General features: G+C 37.3%; 1 protein-coding gene across 1 annotated transcript in view; it reads left to right on the plus strand.

Moving 5' to 3' along the window:
• The first annotated feature begins 4,807 nt into the window (after positions 1 to 4,807).
• Positions 4,808 to 16,044, plus strand: part of LOC132562179 (ETS homologous factor-like) — a 43,031-nt gene continuing 31,794 nt past the window's right edge. Inside the window, exon 1 of the mRNA XM_060226911.1 lies at positions 4,808 to 4,971. Coding sequence (XP_060082894.1) covers positions 4,925 to 4,971 — 47 coding nt within the window. The 5' untranslated portion in view covers positions 4,808 to 4,924. The remainder of the gene's footprint in view (positions 4,972 to 16,044) is intronic.

Below are 16,044 nucleotides of genomic sequence, written 5' to 3' on the forward strand. Positions count from 1 at the left end.
TGTGAATGAATCGGTGGAGTATCGACAAGAAAGCACACAGATAGACATATTTAACTCGACACAGATGAAGCGTGAGAAACCATTATTCATCAATTAACAACGAATATTCTCTATATATTTATTATAATAAATTGAAAATTAATCCTTTTAGATTTTGTTTTATATTAAATCCCCCTTTTGAGCTCGGGTTCTAGAAATGATCATACTTTACATACAAACAGACCACAATGCGTGCTTGTTACGTTACTGGGTATTCCGAGCCCTTTATACCTGTCACTACAAGCGTTTAAACTTGTAAGCTTTTTATTACTGGTACAATCAATGTTTTTTGGTTTATTATTGAATTCCGCATATATCGCGTACAATCTATATTGTTTGTGTCAAAGCTGGTCTCCTCGCTAAAGGAAATGACTCAACGTTTCAGGTGTTAAATGTATAGTCATCTTAAATACAGATCAAGGAGAAGGAAACAAAACTAAGTATCGATAATTATTGTACAGGGTTAAATACTTCCTTGAAATGTAATTTCATTAATTAAAAGTCAAATCTTATGACTTTCATATGTATCATTGTTTCTTTGGATTTGTGAAGTAACTGAAGTTTTTAACCTTTTTCATATAAGCTAGATTTACTCAACTAAACAGAAAGATTTTGTACACTATGCATTGCATGTGGGATCGTCTAGAGGATTGCAAGTCGGATATGAGATAATTTACATGTTTGTGGAAAACCATCGACACAGAAAATAGACTCAGCATGATCAGATGCAATAGAAATAGTCTATATGACATATAAAAAGGCATTAGTGGTATATAGATAACACAAATAAGGACACTCCAGTACCGAGACAGTAGTGGCATAAGGGACAGTCTAGTTCTGAGACAGTAATGGTATTAGGGACACTATAGTACTGAGACAGTAGTGGTGTTAGGGATAATCTAGTACTGAGACAGTAGTGGTATTAGGGATAATCTAGTACTGAGACAGTAGTGATATTAGGGACACTCTAGTACTGAGACACTAGTGATATTAGGGACAATCTAGAACTGAGACAGTAGTGATATTAGGGACATTCTAGTACTGAGACAGTAGTGGTATTAGGGACAATATAGTACTGAGGCAGTAGTGGTATTAGGGACACTCTAGTACTGAGACAGTAGTGGTATTAGGGACACTCTAGTACTGAGGCAGTAGTGGTATTAGGGACACTCTAGTACTGAGACAGTAGTGGTATTAGGGACAATATAGTACTGAGGCAGTAGTGGTATTAGGGACACTCTAGTACTGAGACAGTAGTGGTATTAGGGACACTCTAGTACTGAGGCAGTAGTGGTATTAGGGACACTCTAGTACTGAGACAGTAGTGGTGTTAGGGATAATCTAGTACTGAGACAGTAGTGGTATTAGGGATAATCTAGTACTGAGACAGTAGTGATATTAGGGACACTCTAGTACTGAGACACTAGTGATATTAGGGACAATCTAGTACTGAGACAGTAGTGATATTAGGGACATTCTAGTACTGAGACAGTAGTGGTATTAGGGATAATCTAGTACTGAGACAGTAGTGGTATTAGGGACAATCTAGTACTGAGACAGTAGTGATATTAGGGACACTCTAGTACTGAGACAGTAGTGGTGTTAGGGACAATCTAGTACTGAGACAGTAGTGGTATTAGGGATAATCTAGTACTGAGACAGTAGTGATATTAGGGACAATCTAGTACTGAGACAGTAGTGATATTAGGGACACTCTAGTACTGAGACACTAGTGATATTGGGGACAATCTAGTACTGAGACAGTAGTGATATTAGGGACACTAGTGCTGGGACAGTAGTGGTATTAGGGATAATCTAGTACTGAGACAGTAGTGGTATTAGGGATAATCTAATGCTGAGACAGTAGTGGTATTAGGGATAATCTAGTACTGAGACAGTAGCGGTATTAGGGACACTCTAGTACTGAGACAGTAGTGGTATTAGGGACACTCTAGTACTGAGACAGTATTGGTATTAGGGATACTCTAGTACTGAGACAGTAGCGGTATTAGGGACACTCTAGTACTGAGACAGTAGTGGTATTAGGGACACTCTAGTACTTAGACAGTAGTGATATTAGGGACAATATAGTACTAGGACAGTATTGGTATTAGGGATACTCTAGTACTGAGACAGTAGTGATATTAGGGACAATATAGTACTAGGACAGTATTGGTATTAGGGATACTCTAGTACTGAGACAGTAGTGGTATTAGGGACAATATAGTACTGAGGCAGTAGTGGTATTAGGGACACTCTAGTACTGAGACAGTAGTGGTATTAGGGACACTCTAGTACTGAGACAGTAGTGGTATTAGGGACAATATAGTACTGAGGCAGTAGTGGTATTAGGGACACTCTAGTACTGAGACAGTAGTGGTATTAGGGACACTCTAGTACTGAGGCAGTAGTGGTATTAGGGACACTCTAGTACTGAGACAGTAGTGGTATTAGGGATACTCTAGTACTGAGACAGTAGTGGTATTAGGGACAATATAGTACTGAGGCAGTAGTGGTATTAGGGACATTCTAGTACTGAGAAATAGTGATATTAGGGACAATCTAGTACTAGGACAGTATTGGTATTAGGGATAATCTAGTACTGAGACAGTAGTGGTATGAGGGACAATCTAGTACTGAGACAGTAGCGGTATTAGGGACACTCTAGTACTGAGACAGTATTGGTATTAGGGATACTCTAGTCCTGAGACAGTAGCGGTATTAGGGACAATATAGTACTGAGACAGTAGTGGTATTAGGGACAATATAGTACTGAGACAGTAGTGATATTAGGGACATTCTAGTACTGAGACAGTAGTGGTATTAGGGATAATCTAGTACTGAGACAGTAGTGGTATGAGGGACAATCTAGTACTGAGACAGTAGTGATATTAGGGACACTCTAGTACTGAGACACTAGTGATATTAGGGACAATCTAGTACTGAGACAGTAGTGGTGTTAGGGATAATCTAGTACTGAGACAGTAGCGGTGTGTACGGAAAAAAATATGGAAAAATGATCAGTTATTGCTTGAAATGCACAGACTACATAACTATTGAAATATACTCTCTACAAAGCAAAAGTAAGCAGAAAGGATATTGCTTCCCAAATACTCGGGTCAGTTGATGTTACTTCAGCAACGGAAAAATGCCAATCACAAGGGGAAATAAATTGTTCACGTCCGTTCTGGGAACAGAAACGCAACATCTGATATATATGCATCCATTTGCGTTTACACCAACGTAAACGCAAATAAAACAGAAATCAGTCCCTAAATATTTGTACCGTACTTCTTCTCTCTAAAACAAAAACTGTGATAACGAGAGAACTTCATTTTGTTGAAGGTTTGGTTCGACTACTAGACGAGCGAACAATAAAACGCTCTATATATGGATTCCTGTGACGTCGATGAATCCAAATATAAACGATGGAAGGTCGTCACCTTGTTAATTCGCAATCTTAATATGATCATGATACTGATCATCCTTGGAGAGATAAGATATTTGTTTTCGTTGAGTTTCCTTTTGTTATTGAGCAAGCCTTCCTATTTTGTATGCAGGAAATATGATAATGTCAGCAGACGAAGATCGAGGCACTGACAGTCTCATATGACGTTACAATAACACACCTATCATGTATGTCGTATATTTTGTATATAACAATGCAAGCTGCTAAATCCTTTAAGCATGATAGACCGAATTTATTTAATTCATTCTGAAAGTGAATTACAGCTAGTTTCCTCTACTGGCTGGTTTTCTACGGAGTCATTTCGTATCTTCCATTAATGGAAAAATTTTCATGGTATTTTGGGCCCTTCATGAAAAGCTCGCAAAGTTTAACGTCATAGAGGAAACTTAATCGTCGGGTACTCCATAATGTACACGTGCAGGTGGACCAAGAACAAGTCTCATAACTAGTTGTATCAGGTGTATTTTTATATTGAAAGCAAGGTGTAATGTGAGTTTCGACAGATTCGGGGGTTGCGATAGTCGGCTGGTGCGTTGACCTACGCAACACCATGTACAGATTCACCGCTGCCACTCGTGGTTAATGGAACTTTCTGTATTGTCATGGTTGTGTGCCGGGATAAGACGCGATACCTTCACTGATCTGGATGGCATTCCACGGGTCTCTTGTATATTGTAATGAGGAGACCCTGCCTCTAAATTACATATTATTGTTGACGGGGTGATAAACAATACAGCATATATGTATATGTATGTAATGTTATTTTAACGTATATACACAAATCAATGATTGATAGGCACACATACCTTAACACACATTGAAAGGGGGTTATGGTCATTTAACAAACAACATCACATCACCTTGATTTCTCGAATGCAGGCGACAGTATAAAAAACCCAGGTAAATAGAAAGGGTGCAGATCCTTCAGGTTAATTTAAGGTTCAGAACACAAACACACCTGGTACCTTTACATCTTAGTGTGTATTTACTTCCTAGTACGAAACAAGTCACGCGCTTCGTCTAACTATTTGTTCACAGAGAGTAAAAACCCAGTCCTGACTTAAACGCTCAATGGTGTTAATATCAGTTCTCCTGTGATAACGGTCGCTTACTTCCGCGTTTCTAAATATGAATTCTTTTTTTGTCGCGGTTCATCGTTGAAGTTTTGTGTATATATGAGGACGTTGTAAAGTGTCGTCACAAGTTTTAATGTTCCGAGAAGTTAGTCATTATTCCAAGTGGAGATTTCCCTTCCGATCCATCTCGTCCTATCAACGAAAGTAACCATATACATGTACAATGTACATAAGTGGGAGATGTTGTAACAATGAAAGATAGACAGGTTGTTTATTGAAACACGCGTTCTGTGGAGAAATCACTGAAGACGTTACCGGATATCTAATGTTATAATTAACTATGCATAACACAAACAAATGCTATCAGTCTCCGAGGAGAAATAGACGGTAAGTCTATAATATCATTGTTAAATGCTTAATGCTCAAGTCCATTTGTTGCATATCTATTTCAGATGTATGCGGAATTTTAGGATACGGGGTGTTTGTCATAATAAACTTGAAAGAGTCGATGGACGTTTAAAGGGCTGGGTTACTGGCGTTAAGTGGTCGGGAAAAGGCACGGTACGAAATGAAGAGATAATAGACGGCCTTGCTGATATGCTTATTGTAGCGCATTAACTCCAGCCTTCTCTTGTCAGGTAGATTTTTCAATAAACAGCATGAAATCAGCTTGTTCTTGTTTAAGATGATTGTGAACTGGATTTATTTGAGAAGTTATGTGACTTGCAAGCAATACACAATTTTTGCAATGTTCATGGATTTCATTACTTTCGTTTTACCTATAGTTTACTTAACAATTGTGTTGATATGAATATGGGTCTTTGTTATCGTCAGAGAATAAACTTTCTGGTGACCCGTGATAGATCCAACCAATTCAAAACGATAACAGTAGGTCAGACCTCGGTAATCAATTGTTTTGTGTATTGATCGCTATTGCTTATCGATAACAGGTAAATTACATAACTGCATAAGTACTACCAACGTCGATATAAATACACAACAATCATATCGCTGGCATTGTAAGGTTGGACAGTGTAGACGATTTCTTTGTGAAGCAATGTGCATAGATATAATCGGAAAGATAACATTTAATCAATCTACACTGAAACCAATACTTGAAGAGTACCTGCTGTCACTTAAGTACATCTACTACCCTGAAGAGTTCTGTCACTTAGGTACATCTACTACCATGTAGAGTTCTGTCACTTAGGTACATCTACTACCCTGAAGAGTTCTGTCACTTAGGTACATCTACTACCCTGAAGAGTTCTGTCACTTAGGTACATCTACAACCCTGTAGAGTGCTGTCACTTAGGTACATCTACTACCCTGAAGGGTTACTGCTTTCACTTAGGTACATCTACTACCCTGTAGAGTTACTGCTGTCACTTAGGTACATCTACTACCCTGAAGAGTTACTGCTGTCACTTAGGTACATCTACTACCATGAAGAGTGCTGTCACTTAGGTATATCTACTACCCTGAAGAGTTACTGCTGTCACTTAGGTACACCTACTACCCTGAAAAGTTCTGTCACTTAGGTACATCTACTACCCTGAAGAGTTACTGCTGTCACTTACGTACATCTACTACCCTGAAGAGTTCTGGCACTTAGGTACATCTACTACCCTGAAGACTTACTGCTGTCACTTAGGTACATCTACTACCCTGAAGAGTGCTGTCACTTAGGTATATCTACTACCCTGAAGAGTTACTGCTATCACTTAGGTACATCTACTACCCTGTAGAGTTCTGTCACTTAGGTACATCTACTACCCTGAAGAGTTACTGCTGTCACTAAGGTACATCTACTACCCTGAAGAGTTCTGTCACTTAGGTACATCTACTACCCTGAAGAATTACTGCTGTCACTTACGTACATCTACTACCCTGAAGAGTTACTGCTGTCACTTAGGTACATCTGCTACCCTGGAGAGTTCTGTCACTTAGGTACATCTACTACCCTGAAGAGTTCTGTCACATAGGTACATCTACTACCCTGAAGAGTCACTGCTGTCACTTAGGTACATCTACTACCCTGAAGAGTTCTGTCACTTAGGTACATCGACTACCCTGAAGAGTTCTGTCACTTAGGTACATCTACTACCCTGAATAGTTCTGTCACTTAGGTACATCTACTACCCTGAAGAGTTCTGTCACTTAGGTACATCTACTACCCTGAAGAATTACTGCTGTCACTTACGTACATCTACTACCCTGAAGAGTTACTGCTATCACTTAGGTAAATCTGCTACCCTGGAGAGTTCTGTCACTTAGGTACATCTATTACCCTGAAGAGTTCTGTCACTTAGGTACATCTATTACACTGAAGAGTTACTGCTTTCACTTAGGTACATCTACTACCCTGTAGAGTTCTGTCACTTAGGTACATCTACTACCCTGGAGAGTTCTGTCACTTAGGTACATCTACTACCCTGAAGAGTTCTGTCACTTAGGTACATCTACTACCCTGAATAGTTCTGTCACTTAGGTACATCGACTACCCTGAAGAGTTCTGTCACTTAGGTACATCTACTACCCTGGAGAGTTCTGTCACTTAGGTACATCTACTACCCTGTAGAGTTCTGTCACTTAGGTACATCTACTACCCTGAAGAGTTCTGTCACTTAGGTACATCTACTACCCTGAAGAGTTCTGTCACTTAGGTACATCTACTACCCTGAATAGTTCTGTCACTTAGGTACATCGACTACCCTGGAGAGTTCTGTCACTTAGGTACATCTATTACCCTGAAGAGTTCTGTCACTTAGGTACATCTATTACCCTGAAGAGTTACTGCTGTCACTTAGGTGCATCTACTACCCTGAGGAGTTACTGCTGTCACTTAGGTGCATCTACAACCCTGAAGAGTTCTGTCACTTAGGTACATCTACTACCCTGAGGAGTTACTGCTGTCACTTAGGTGCATCTACTACCCTGAAGAGTTCTGTCACTTAGGTACATCTACTACCCTGTAGAGTTCTGTCACTTAGGTACATCTACTACCCTGAAGAGTTACTGCTGTCACTTAGGTACATCTACTACCCTGAGGAGTTCTGTCACTTAGGTACATCTACTACCCTGAAGAGTTACTGCTGTCACTCAGGTACATCTACTACCCTGAAGACTTACTGCTGTCACTTAGGTGCATCTACTACCCTGAAGAGTTACTGCTGTCACTTAGGTGCATCTACTACCCTGAAGAGTTACTGCTGTCACTTAGGTGCATCTACTACCCTGAAGAGTTACTGCTGTCACTTAGGTAAATCTGCTACCCTGGAGAGTTCTGTCACTTAGGTACATCTGCTACCCTGAAGAGTTCTGTCACTTAGGTACATCTACTACACTGAAGAGTTACTGCTGTCACTCAGGTACATCTACTACCCTGAGGAGTTCTGTCACTTAGGTACATCTACTACCCTGAAGAGTTACTGCTGTCACTTAGGTACATCTACTACCATGTAGAGTTCTGTCACTTAGGTACATCTACTACCCTGAAGAGTTCTGTCACTTAGGTACATCTACTACCCTGAAGAGTTCTGTCACTTAGGTACATCTACAACCCTGAAGAGTTCTGTCACTTAGGTACATCTACTACCCTGAAGAGTTACTGCTGTCACTTAGGTACATCTACTACCCTAAGAATTACTGCTGTCACTTACGTACATCTACTACCCTGAAGAGTTCTGTCACTTAGGTACATCTACTACCCTGAGGAGTTCTGTCACTTAGGTACATCTACTACCCTGAAGAGTTACTGCTGTCACTTAGGTACATCTACTACCCTGGAGAGTTCTGTCACTTAGGTACATCTACTACCCTGAAGGGTTACTGCTTTCACTTAGGTACATCTACTACACTGAAGAGTTACTGCTGTCACTCAGGTACATCGACTACCCTGAAGAGTTACTGCTGTCACTTAGGTACATCGACTACCCTGAAGAGTTACTGCTGTCACTTAGGTACATCTACTACCCTGAATAGTTCTGTCACTTAGGTGCATCGGCTACCCTGAAGAGTTACTGCTGTCACTTAGGTACATCTACTACCCTGTAGAGTTCTGTCACTTAGGTACATCTACTACCCTGTAGAATTCTGTCACTTAGGTACATCTACTACCATGAAGAGTTACTGCTGTCACTCAGGTACATCTACTACCCTGAAGAGTTCTGTCACTTAGGTACATCTACTACCCTGTAGAGTTCTGTCACTTAGGTACATCTACTACCCTGAAGAGTTACTGCTGTCACTCAGGTACATCTACTACCCTGTAGAGTTCTGTCACTTAGGTACATCTACTACCCTGAAGAGTTCTGTCACTTAGGTACATCTACTACCCTGAAGAGTTACTGCTGTCACTTAGGTGCATCTACTACCCTGAAGAGTTACTGCTGTCACTTAGGTACATCTACTACCCTGTAGAGTTCTGTCACTTAGGTACATCTACTACCCTGAAGAGTTACTGCTGTCACTCAGGTACATCTACTACCCTGTAGAGTTCTGTCACTTAGGTACATCTACTACCCTGAAGAGTTACTGCTGTCACTTAGGTACATCTACTACCCTGAAGAGTTACTGCTGTCACTTAGGTACATCTACTACCCTGTAGAGTTCTGTCACTTAGGTACATCTACTACCCTGAAGAGTTACTGCTGTCACTCAGGTACATCTACTACCCTGAAGAGTTCTGTCACTTAGGTACATCTACTACACTGAAGAGTTACTGCTGTCACTCAGGTACATCTACTACCCTGAGGAGTTCTGTCACTTAGGTACATCTACTACCCTGAAGAGTTACTGCTGTCACTCAGGTACATCTACTACCCTGAAGAGTTACTGCTGTCATTTAGGTACATCTACTACCCTGAAGAGTTCTGTCACTTAGGTACATCTACTACCCTGAAGAGTTCTGTCACTTAGGTACATCTACTACCCTGAAGAGTTACTGCTGTCACTCAGGTACATCTACTACCCTGAAGAGTTCTGTCACTTAGGTACATCTACTACCCTGAAGAGTTCTGTCACTTAGGTACATCGACTACCCTGAAGAGTTCTGTCACTTAGGTACATCTACTATCCTGAAGAGTTCTGTCACTTAGGTACATCTACTACCCTGAAGAGTTCTGTCACTTAGGTACATCTACTACCCTGAAGAATTACTGCTGTCACTTACGTACATCTACTACTCTGAAGAGTTACTGCTGTCACTTAGGTACATCTACTACCCTGAAGAGTTACTGCTGTCACTTAGGTACATCTACTATCCTGAAGAGTTCTGTCACTTAGGTACATCTACTACCCTGAAGAGTTACTGCTATCACTTAGGTACATCTACTACCCTGAAGAGTTCTGTCACTTAGGTACATCTACTACCCTGAAGAGTTACTGCTGTCACTTAGATACATCTACTACCCTGAAGAGTTACTGCTGTCACTTAGGTACATCTACTACCTTGAAGAGTTACTGCTGTCACTCAGGTACATCTACTACCCTGAAGAGTTACTGCTGTCACTTAGGTACATCTACTACCCTGAAGAGTTCTGTCACTTAGGTACATCTACTACCCTGAAGACTTACTGCTGTCACTTAGGTACATCTACTACCCTGACGAGTGCTGTCACTTACGTATATCTACTACCCTGAAGAGTTACTGCTGTCACTTAGGTACATCTACTACCCTGTAGAGTTCTGTCACTTAGGTACATCTACTACCCTGAAGAGTTACTGCTGTCACTAAGGTACATCTACTACCCACATGGAAGGATGTGTTATTGTAACATGAAGGATGTGTTATTGTAACATGAAGGATGTGTTATTGTAACATGAAGGATGTGTTATTGTAACATGGAAGGATGTGTTATTGTAACATGGAAGGATGTATTATTGTAACATGGAAGGATGTGTTATTGTAACATGAAGGATGTGTTATTGTAACATGGAAGGATGTATTATTGTAACATGAAGGATGTGTTATTGTAACATGAAGGATGTGTTATTGTAACATGAAGGATGTGTTATTGTAACATGGAAGGATGTATTATTGTAACATGAAGGATGTGTTATTGTAACATGAAGGATGTGTTATTGTAACATGGAAGGATGTGTTATTGTAACATGAAGGATGTGTTATTGTAACATGGAAGGATGTATTAATGTAACATGAAGGATGTGTTATTGTATAACATGGAAGGATGTGTTATTGTAACATGGAAGGATGTGTTATTGTAACATGAAAGATGTTATTGTATAACATGGAAGGATGTGTTATTGTAACATGAAGGATGTGTTATTGTAACATGGAAGGATGTGTTATTGTAACATGGAAGGATGTATTAATGTAACATGAAGGATGTATTATTGTATAACATGGAAGGATGTGTTATTGTAACATGGAAGGATGTGTTATTGTAACATGAAAGATGTTATTGTATAACATGGAAGGATGTGTTATTGTAACATGAAAGATGTTATTGTATAACATGGAAGGATGTGTTATTGTAACATGAAGGATGTGTTATTGTAACATGGAAGGATGTGTTATTGTAACATGGAAGGATGTATTAATGTAACATGAAGGATGTATTATTGTATAACATGGAAGGATGTGTTATTGTAACATGGAAGGATGTGTTATTGTAACATGAAAGATGTTATTGTAAAACATGGAAGGATGTTATTGTAACATGGAAGGATGTGTTATTGTAACATGGAAGGATGTATTAATGTAACATGGAAGGATGTATTAATGTAACATGAAGGATGTATTATTGTATAACATGAAGGATGTGTTATTGTATAACATGGAAGGATGTGTTATTGTAACATGAAAGATGTTATTGTAAAACATGGAAGGATGTGTTATTGTAACATGGAAGGATGTGTTATTGTAACATGAAAGATGTTATTGTAAAACATGGAAGGATGTTATTGTAACATGGAAGGATGTGTTATTGTAACATGGAAGGATGTATTAATGTAACATGGAAGGATGTATTAATGTAACATGAAGGATGTATTATTGTATAACATGGAAGGATGTGTTATTGTAACATGAAGGATATGTTATTGTAACATGGAAGGATGCATTATTGTAACATGGAAGGATGTGTTATTGTAATATGGAAGGATGTATTATTGTAACATGAAGGATGTTATTGTATAACATGGAAGGATGTTATTGTAACATGAAGGATATGCTATTGTAACATGAAGGATGTGTTATTGTAACATGAAGGATGTGTTATTGTAACATGGAAGGATGTGTTATTGTAACATGAAGGATGTGTTATTGTAACATGGAAGGATATGTTATTGTAACATGGAAGGATGTGTGATATTGTAACAAGAAGGATGTGTTATTGTAACATGAAAGGATGTTTTTTTGTAACATGAAGGATGTATTAATCTAACATGGAAGGATGTATAACATGGAAATGTGTTATTGTAACATGAAGGATGTGTTATTGTAACATGAAGGATGTGTAACATATGTGTAACATGGAAGGATGTGTTATTGTAACATGGAAATGGATGTGTTATTGTAACATGAAGGATGTAACATGAAGGATGTGTTATTGTAACATGGAAGGATGTGTTATTGTGGAAGGATGTGTTATTGTAACATGAAATGTAACATGTGTGTTATTGTGTTATTGTAACATGAAGGATGTGTTATTGTAACATGTTATTGAAGGATGTGTAACATGGAAGGATGTGTTATTGTAACATGAAGGATGTGTTATTGTATGGAAGGATGTGTTATTGTAACATGAAGGTAACATGTGTTATTGTAACATGGAAGGATGTGTTATTGTAACATGAAGGATGTGTTATGTGTTATTGTAACATGAAGGATGTGTTATTGGAAGGATGTGTTATTGTAACATGAAGGATGTGTTATTGTAACATGAAGGATGTGTTATTGTAACATGATGAAGGATGTGTGTAACATGGAAGGATGTTATTGTAACATGAAGGATGTGGTATTGTAACATGAAGGATGTGTTATTGTAACATGAAGGATGTGTTATTGTAACATGGAAGGATGTGTTATTGTAACATGAAAGATGTTATTATTTAAACATGGAAGGATGTTTTATTGTAACATGAAGGATGTGTTATTGTATAACATGGAAGGATGTGTTATTGTTATTGTAACATGTGTTATTGAAGGATGTGTTATTGTAACAGAAGGATGTATTATTGTAACATGGAAGGATGTGTTATTGTAACATGAAGGATGTGTTATTGTAACATGGAAGGATGTGTTATTGTAACATGGAAGGATGTGTTATTGTAACATGGAAGGTGTTATTGTAACATGAAGGATGTGTTATTGTGTAACATGGAAGGATGTGTTATTGTAACATGGAATGGATGTGTGAAGGATGTGTTATTGTAACATGAAATGTGTTATTGTGTTATTATTGTAACATGGAAGGATGGTTATTGTAACATGGAAGGATGTGTTAATGTAACATGAAGGATGTGTTATTGTAACATGAAGGATGTGTTATTGTAACATGGAAGGATGTGTTATTGTAACATGAAAGAGTTATTGATGTGTTATTGTAACATGGAAGGATGTGTTATTGTAACATGAAGGATGTGTTATTGTAACATGGAAATGTGATGTAACATGAATTATGTAACATGAAGGATGTGTTTTTTTATAACATGTAATGATGTGTTATTTTAACATGGAAGTATGTGTTATTGTAACATTAAAGATTTTATTGTATAACATGGAAGGATGTGTTATTGTTATGGAAGGATGTGTGTTATTGTAACATGTTATTGTAACATGAAGGATGTGTTATTGAAGGATGTGTTATTGTAACATGAAGGAATTGTAACATGGAAGGATGTGTTATTGTAACATGGAAGGATGTGTTATTGTAACATGGAAGGATGTGTTATTGTAACATGGAAGGATGTGTTATTGGAAGGATGTTATTGTAACATGGAAGGATGTGTTATTGTAACATGGAAGGATGTGTTATTGTATTGTAACATGGAAGGATGTGTTATTGTAACATGGAAGGATGTGTTATTGTAACATGAAGGATAGGCTATTGTAACATGAAGGATGTGTTATTGTAACAGGGACGGATGTGTTATTGTAACATGGAAGGATGTGTTATTGTATAACATTGAAGGATGTGTTATTGTAACATGGAAGAATGTATTATTGTAACATGAAGGATGTGTTATTGTAACATGAAGGATGTAACATATGTTATTGTAACATGTAACATGAAGGATGTTGTTATGTGTTATTGTAACATGAAGGATGTGTTATTGTAACATGGAAGGATGTGTTATTGTAACATGGAAGGATGTTATTGTAACATGAAGGATATGCTATTGTAACATGAAGGATGTGTTATTGTAACATGAAGGATGTGTTATTGTAACATGAAGGATGTGTTATTGTTATTGTAACATGTAACATGAAGGATGTGTTATTGTAACATGTTATTGAAGGATGTGTTATTGTAACATGAAGGATGTGTTATTGTAACATGAAGGATGTGTTATTGTAACATGGAAGGATGTGTTATTGTAACATGTAAGTTTGTATTTGTAACATGGAATGTTGTATTAATTTAACATGTATGATGTTGTTATTGTATAACATGGAAGGATGTGTTATTGTATCATGAAGGATGTGATATTGTAACATGAAGGATGTGTTATTGTAACATGAAAGGATGTGTTATTGTAACATGAAGGATGTATTAATCTAACATGGAAGGATGTAATATTGTAACATGAAGGATGTGTTATTGTAACATGGAAGGATGTATTAATGTAACATGAAGGATGTGTTATTGTATAACATGGAAGGATGTGTTATTGTAACATGGAAGGATGTGTTATTGTAACATGAAAGATGTTTTTGTATAACATGGAAGGATGTGTTATTGTAACATGAAGGATGTGTTATTGTAACATGGAAGGATGTGTTATTGTAACATGGAAGGATGTATTAATGTAACATGAAGGATGTGTTATTGTAACATGGAAGGATGTATTAATGTAACATGGAAGGATGTGTTATTGTAACATGAAAGATGTTATTGTATAACATGGAAGAATGTGTTATTGTAACATGAAGGATGTGTTATTGTAACATGGAAGGATGTGTTATTGTAACATGGAAGGATGTGTTATTGTAACATGGAAGGATGTATTATTGTATAACATGGAAGGATGTGTTATTGTAACATGGAAGGATGTGTTATTGTAACATGAAGGATGTGTTATTGTAACATGGAAGGATGTAATATTGTAACATGAAGGATGTGTTATTGTAACATGAAGGATGTGTTATTGTAACATGGAAGGATGTATTAATGTAACATGGAAGGATGTATTAATGTAACATGAAGGATGTATTATTGTATAACATGGAAGGATGTGTTATTGTAACATGGAAGGATGTGTTATTGTAACATGAAGGATGTGTTATTGTAACATGGAAGGATGTAATATTGTAACATGAAGGATGTGTTATTGTAACATGAAGGATGTGTTATTGTAACATGGAAGGATGTATTAATGTAACATGGAAGGATGTATTAACGTAACATGAAGGATGTATTATTGTATAACATGGAAGGATGTGTTATTGTAACATGAAGGATATGTTATTGTAACATGGAAGGATGCATTATTGTAACATGGAAGGATGTGTTATTGTAATATGGAAGGATGTATTATTGTAACATGAAGGATGTTATTGTATAACATGGAAGGATGTTATTGTAACATGAAGGATATGCTATTGTAACATGAAGGATGTGTTATTGTAACATGAAGGATGTGTTATTGTAACATGGAAGGATGTATTATTGTAACATGAAGGATGTGTTATTGTAACATGAAGGATGTGTTATTGTAACATGGAAGGATGTGTTATTGTAACATGAAGGATGTGTTATTGTAACATGGAAGGATGTGTTATTGTAACATGAAGGATGTGTTATTGTAACATGGAAGGATATGTTATTGTATAACATGGAAGGATGTGTTATTGTATCATGAAGGATGTGATATTGTAACATGAAGGATGTGTTATTGTAACATGAAAGGATGTGTTATTGTAACATGAAGGATGTATTAATCTAACATGGAAGGATGTAATATTGTAACATGAAGGATGTGTTATTGTAACATGGAAGGATGTATTAATGTAACATGAAGGATGTGTTATTGTATAACATGGAAGGATGTGTTATTGTAACATGGAAGGATGTGTTATTGTAACATGAAAGATGTTTTTGTATAACATGGAAGGATGTGTTATTGTAACATGAAGGATGTGTTATTGTAACATGGAAGGATGTGTTATTGTAACATGGAAGGATGTATTAATGTAACATGAAGGATGTGTTATTGTATAACATGGAAGGATGTGTTATTGTAACATGGAAGGATGTGTTATTGTAACATGAA

Source organism: Ylistrum balloti, unplaced genomic scaffold (genome assembly GCF_031769215.1).
Source record: "Ylistrum balloti isolate Yb309-2 unplaced genomic scaffold, AGI_CSIRO_Ybal_v1 Utg371360, whole genome shotgun sequence".
Taxonomy (NCBI): domain Eukaryota; kingdom Metazoa; phylum Mollusca; class Bivalvia; order Pectinida; family Pectinidae; genus Ylistrum; species Ylistrum balloti.